The sequence below is a fragment of the Prunus mume genome, linkage group LG1, assembly GCF_029339155.1.
Source record: "Prunus mume cultivar Tortuosa linkage group LG1, ASM2933915v1, whole genome shotgun sequence".
Classification (NCBI taxonomy): domain Eukaryota; kingdom Viridiplantae; phylum Streptophyta; class Magnoliopsida; order Rosales; family Rosaceae; genus Prunus; species Prunus mume.
In genome coordinates, this window is record NC_142698.1 from 11,358,462 (window position 1) to 11,365,453 (window position 6,992).

General features: G+C 35.5%; 1 protein-coding gene across 1 annotated transcript; it reads right to left on the minus strand.

Annotated features, from left to right (window-relative positions):
* Positions 1–280: 280 nt before the first annotated feature.
* Positions 281–1,218, minus strand: LOC103336319 (uncharacterized). The gene has a single exon (XM_008239364.2). The coding sequence runs from the start codon at positions 1,076–1,078 to the stop codon at positions 497–499; it is 582 nt and encodes a 193-aa protein (XP_008237586.2). The 5' UTR covers positions 1,079–1,218; the 3' UTR covers positions 281–496.
* Positions 1,219–6,992: the final 5,774 nt, after the last annotated feature.

Genomic DNA, 6,992 nt, shown 5'->3' on the forward strand with positions numbered 1-6,992 from the left:
AATTGTTACCATTCAGTTTGTGTCAAAGAAAGCTTGATTATGCAGTGCCCTTGAAACATAGAATCACATATTGTCTTATCGGAAGTCACTTTGTCGTATCCACTTGATTCCCTTCTTGTGTCTCACGTTGTCTGCTGCACCCACACCCACCACATGTATGTAGGCCGTCATAAAAGTCCATCAGGTTCGCTAGGGTTGCATTATTTTGCGTGACTAGTTCATCAAATTTTGGATTCAGAAAAAGTGGCTAAGAATTTAAGAACTCTGAGCAAACAAGACATTTTCTTGAATCCCATCTGATTTCATTGATTCATAATTTCACATTCAAATTAAAAATGGCTTCTGCGCATTTATATCAAACTCCCTACAACATAACAGGATGGTTAAAACTTACAACTTAAAACAAAAACAATAAAACAAAAAGGCCACAATTTATAGAAATTGGGCTGACATATTTATATAACAGGCTCATGCCTAGCTAGGGTTTGAAATAGTCCTAAAGCACTGTGCTCTGTTCCAGACTGGACATAGTTCCTGGGCTGAGCAGAGGAAAAGAAAACCAATGATGGGAAGAAGGTGACTGCAAGTTCAGTCTCAGATAACTAGGGTCCACATTGCTATCATGCGCCTTCTGATGATGAGGTGTAGAACTCATTTCCAGTGTTTCAGCCAAGTCCTTGTACATGGCTGAAAATGGTGAAATAATTTTCGATGCCGGGGAAGAAGAAGAAGAAAGAACATTGTTCAGAACAGAGGCATTTCTCTGAACATCAATCGGCGCCGGTGCGACGCTCTGCAGAGATCGAGCCTCCAAAAACCCCGGCCCGCTGGTGAGGCTTTGCACAAGCTCTTTGAAGTTAATGGGGTCCACTTTGTAGATTCTTGGTTTGGTCGGCGGCAGGGGAGCCACCGCCGGCTTCCGCCATGGCTTAGAAGAAGGCCTCCGAACAGAGTGAAGTGAAGATTGGTGATAAGGAAGTGAATTTGAATTTGAAATTAAACCCTTTGTTGGTTGCATGGTTTGGGACAAGTAAGTGGTGGTGGAAGAGGCTGAAGAAGAAGAGGAATGAGATTCCATGGAGATTGAAATTCTGGGTTTTTGAGAAAAATGAAGTCTGAGATCACTGGGGATTTGATTTTTGTGTTATGAAAATAACGAAGCACTATTTTATGTATATATATAGATTGAAAAATGATTAAAGAAAGGCAACAACCTAGAAGAGAAGCCGTTGGGGAAGGCAAGGGAAAATAAAGAACAAAATTTCAATGTTGGTTTTTGTCCTCAGCCGTCGGCGGGTGTGTTTGTGTCTGTGCTGACAATTGTGTTTGTGTAAAATTGTAATGTGGTCAAATCAAAATGTTTGACCAATTATATATAATATAAGCAGATTTAATTGTGTATTATTGGTTTTTTCTTTTCTTCTCTGTTAGTCTTTGTGTGAGTCAGTAGTGGTTCTAGAAATCGAAAGTCGATTGAGCAAAATTTACATACTAAACTCAACAGCGAGTGGATTTCGTTGATAAGCATGTAAAGTTACAAATAGTCAGAGGGACGTAATGAGACTTAGCCTCAAATACATCTCTACCAATAAATACAAGTTTAACAAATACAAAAAAACTAGACAACATAATCATAGATCACACTTAAGATAATTGATATTAAAATTTTGATCATCATCGACTCTTTGATTCTCAACTCTTTCAACTTGAGGCTTAATAATGGAAGATTCGGAAATATTTTGCTATGAGGCTTAATTAATACCATCAATGCATTTAATCAAACATCTCAACAATACCAACAACAAATCAAACATTTCAACAAAATTCCTAAAATTAAAGCCCTAATTAATTTTCAACAAAATCCCCATATTTTAATTCATTCCTAATTAAACCTTAGAATACTCAATTTCAAATTAAAGATACAAAAGATAATTAAAAATGAGAGAATAAATTGAATAATTGTTGCCAAAAAGAGAAGTTATTGTTAGCAAGAGGAGAAGTTGATGTCTATATGTCATGAGAAGTAGAGGAGAAGTTGTAGACAAAACAAAAGGAGAAAAGCTGCCCATTCAATATTTTTTTTGGAAAAATTTGGGCTGGGCTGCCCTTAGTGTAGAAATGCTTCTGGTGTGATTTGATCATTGTGTGTATAGACCATTTGAATGAATAATTTAGTTGAAAAATTAATATGCAACTCAGATATAAATTTAATGAGTATTTAAATAAATAATCCTTTTAATAAAATGTGGTGTTGGAGCTCTTGGGATGCGAAGCAAGTTGCTTAAGGTGGACCAAGCCGCCATTATACTATGCACCACCGGCCCTTTCAATTGTTACACGTGCGGTTCTTATTGTTCTATCTTTGACCAACACTCAAAATATTGACCAATTATTAATTTATGCATCTTTGATTATGATAGTAAAAAAAGCCCTTTTTTGATCTGGTCTTACTGCACTCATTCAGAAAGGTTGGTTCCAACGAGTATTGTATATTTAAGCCTATGCTTGCATTACAAGCAAGCATATTGTTGTCGCCTTTTATTTTGTTAGATTATGATATAGGATTTCTTCTCCATCTTCTAGTAGTGATCAAGTATTTTCAGCAATGGCTAGGGCTCTGAGGGTCTTTCAGACCTGCCTCACCCCAAAATAGAACGGCTTCGTTTCGAAATCGAAGAATTTGGTTGATATGATTGGATCCAAATCTAAGTTTTCATTTGTTCAAATGAAGCAATGAAAGAGTTAAGAGTGCATGTTTGAAATGATTATTACTAAGATTGCAGAAGTTTAGATGTTCTGCCTTCTCTTTTGGGTGACTTGATGAGCAGTCTACAAATACGTCAAACTGAATGCATGTCCATGTATGATGCTTGTAACTTTTCTTCTCTCTTTTTTTAATGGATACGAATTTCTTATGAATATGACTATTTGACTTTTTTTACCAAATGGAATTTTTAAATATATATGGCAAGATCAATCCAAATCACCCTTCAGTCACAAATAAATTGAATATAATTAAAAGGCCAAGATCAATCCAAATCACACTTAAATTATTCGGTAGTCGGTGTTATAGTAATACTCTACTCTAAGTTTGATCAACCACTTTTCTCTCTCAATGCATGCATTTCTCTTCTCTACTGTAGTTGTTATTTTGCAAATTGCATGTCAAATATATGACGAAAGCAGAGATATTAGTTGGGAAACTTTTGCTTAATCTTCACCAAAGGATGCTAGCCTAGACCATACAACCACAATTGACACAATTTTTAGCATTTAGATGGTGTGGGAACAAACATGTGCGACAATTCGGTATGATATGTGAAAATAACAGATTATAATACCATGATAGAAATGAATTCAACACCCAAAATCAATTAGTAACGAATAAAAACGCTCAATAGTCAGATACCATGATAAAATTAGAGTATCTAATTGGTAATAAGTGTAAAAATCCACCTTATATTACTTGAATAAGTATCCTATATTGTCAAAACAGTATGATTATCCCATGATATGAATTAAACCAAAACATGGATGAGACTTTCTACATGTGAGTTGATGATGGTGATCTCACTCAAGCACTGCATTTTTTCTCTGCCAATAATGCACATAACAAGTATCTAGACATTGCACTTCTTTTACATAATTGTCAATCATTCAACCAACTTCTGGATGCGAATAATGTGACAAGTATATAGCAACAGAGTAAGATGGCTATCCATATACTTCTTCGTCTTCAATTTCTGAGTCCAATGTCCAAAAATGACAAACGAGTGACGACCCGTTTCCTCAAGCAACATGTGCCCTAGAAGAAGAACCTTCCAACTCATTATTTTATTATGCATGGAATTTAATATGCCCCATCCAGCCTGTCACAGCAACCACCCAAATCTTCTAAGGATCATATACAAAATATGTTATTTTCAGTCAGCACTGACGCTAAGGCATCGTCATAATTTCTTACTGTTAATTTTGTCCGTGAATTTTTCTGTGGTCATACTCGTGGCTCTATTATTAAGTACTCCAATAGTAAGGGAGCATTTATTTGAAACCCTTCAATTGATAACGAAGTGAAGGTGACTAAGTCAATTTTGTGCAACTTTTTTTATGTTTAATAAAACAACAGCTAGGCCGATGGGGTATAGGTATAGCTTAATTGGTTGAGTTCTTTCATCTCCTCCCATGTGGACAGAGATTTAAAAACTGCTAGAGTTCTAAGAGTCAATCTGGGCACATGGGATTCACATATAAGCGTTGCTTCAAGGTTCAGACTCCCATGAAACAATCAAGACCTTCTTGGCTCTTCAACTTATGTTTTTTTATTTATTATGGAACCCAAAGAATTAATGTATCTTGACCCAAGCTCATGTGTTTCATTTTTATTTTCTGTTATAAAAAAAAATTTATGAACAAACCAAGAAACCAACCCAAGGCCATTCCCAACATCAATCTAGAATACTATAGTAAAAGAAAAACCATTCTTTCAAGTTCTAATATTTGAAATCTTTTGCCCAAAATTTGGTGTAGAGAGTTAAATTCTCTGTATACTTGCAAATACAGTTGTAATCCAATTAACTTGTTTGACTCAAAACGATCCTACATTAAGAATAATCAATTACTCACTAATTTAGTGGTATTTATCTCCACTTGATTGTAGAAGATTTTATGTTCGATTCATATAAATTGCAAAAACGATATATACTTGTGATGAATTCAATACTCAGTTTTGGTTGAACTCAATATGAAATATAGCTTTGTTGTGAAAAAAAATAAAACAAAATTGAAAATAGAGGTGAACGTTCGCCAATTACTATTGATTTACTTTGAACACTAATAAATTATCAACATCAACGAATGTAACCTAACAAGTGGAAATGGGTTTTTTATTTTTTTGAAGTGGAAACTTTTTGTCTATTGGATGCACTAAGTCTAAAATCCAGCCTAAACGAGAAAAGCGAAAGAAAGCAGCCCCGCACTTTAATTATAAAGACTATAAAACAACTTGAGTGCAAACATGGACTAAGTTAAATTGGTTAAAGTGAATGTGCTCGCCATTTTACATCTAAGTTTGAATATTTATTCTTATAATTTAGATTAAATTAAAGTAAAATATCGCTTATATAAAAACATAACAAAAAACAACGTGGGAAGTAAAATGTAAACAGCCGCCTATGCTAATTTTTCAAGTCTTCTCCAACCGACCATGACGTGAAGCAATGGTCATTATAAATCTTTATCATGTTATGTTAAGAGCTTGTGATCACTGATTATGCCAATTATATGGCAGTCGTGTAATTATTACATAAATTATTAGACTAACATGTTATTATTAAGGGACGGAGTTTGAACGGGAAAATTCTTTCAACATTAGGAAGAGAAATACCACTAAACTAAGTGTTAATTGACAACTTGACAGAACATGTTAAGTTGATGTTGGAAAGAAATGGTGATCCATTTGACATATTGTTAATGGACTCGAGCAGTGGTAGCACTAGTTTATACGCTGGTAAATCACTGTGAGTTATTAATGCAAGTGAATCTTACCATGTATCTTTGAGAGTGGGGATGGCTGGTCCCCATTTCATTAAAATGGGCCTAGAGAGATTCAGAGAAGCATTGTGCTGCAATCTGAATGCAGAGTTTGTAGTACCATCTTATTGAGGCAAGCCGTAATTAAATACCAAATTAATGTCACTATATTCAACCCCGTGACTGATGAAACCAGCTTTCAAGTGTGCCGTGAGGAAATGAATCAAAACAAAAGAAAGGGTACTCATCTTTACCTATTTTGGAGATAATGCGTAGTAACTAGTGAGTAGCTCAAATTTCATGCAAAATCATATTAGTATACGAGGAAATGCTATCTTGCTTGCTAGACTAGTGATTATTGTATCAATGTGTGATTCAAATTTACAATTCTTTCGATATAAGAATTTATATCTCATTTTTAGTCCTGCAAAAGAACGTTATCTTAAACACATGAAACCAAAAAAATGGGCCTATTAGATTCAATGGTTGTATACTCGACTGTTGATACTCTAAAAAGGCAGGCCTTCAAACCCCAAACCCAGCTCAAATAAGAATTGGCTGCTACATGAATACGGGCCTATTAACCCGTTGTTCGAAGATGCTCTATGCAGGTAATTGATTCCTTTATACAAAGGGGCTTTTTGGTCAAACAAGACAATGGAGGTGGAAATCTCTTGTTGCTTTCACTTGTCCCCTCCTCTCCTGTGGAGAATTGACACAAATGATTAACCAAACAAAGAAAAGTAAATAGTGAAAGACTGAAAAGCAGTATACCCAAAGATGAGGCTTCAAGCATCTCCCCAGGCAATGCAAGACGAAGGGCCCACTCCCATAATTTTGCACCACAAAACCCAAAAGAAAACAGAAATAAAAGAATCTAGTATTGAAGGCTAGGATCCAATTTCACTATTTTAATAGTACAAATTTTATTTTTTGCATTTTCAAGTGTAGATAAATAAATAAATTATAATTCAATGTAGAATCATGAAATTGCACTGCCGCAGTGGTAGGGCTTGGCTCTCAAAATTTGGAGGTATTACTGAAAACCAAAACGAGGCACATCACATGGCAGCAGCTTCAACTTTCAACGAAACACACAAAGTGCTGTGAAAGCTCTGAGCTTTCATTTCTTTCATTTCAATACTTCATATCAGTCAGCAGCTCAGCAGTGAATGAATGAATGAGTGAGTGCAAGCAAGCTATCATCGATTGGTCCCGTTCTCAAAGCAGGTACACAGAATGCACCTAAGCCCTCTAGTGTTGCCCTAAATAGTAAACTCCAGCACATGATGTAATCAAGTCTAGGACCTGCACCTGCAACCTGCAACTCTGCACTCTCTCTCTCTCTCTCTCTCAATAGCCAATATCCACCAACTTCCCCACACTCATTGAGAGTTTGGGATTGGATCAGCAAGCCTGAAACAAACCAAAAAGAGGGAAAATCCAAACTTCGAAGAAGAAGA

Coding starts and splice junctions, on each gene's coding strand:
- LOC103336319 (XM_008239364.2), bottom strand. CDS start 1,078: ATGGAATCTCATTCCTCTTCTTCTTCAGCCTCTTCCACCACCACTTAC.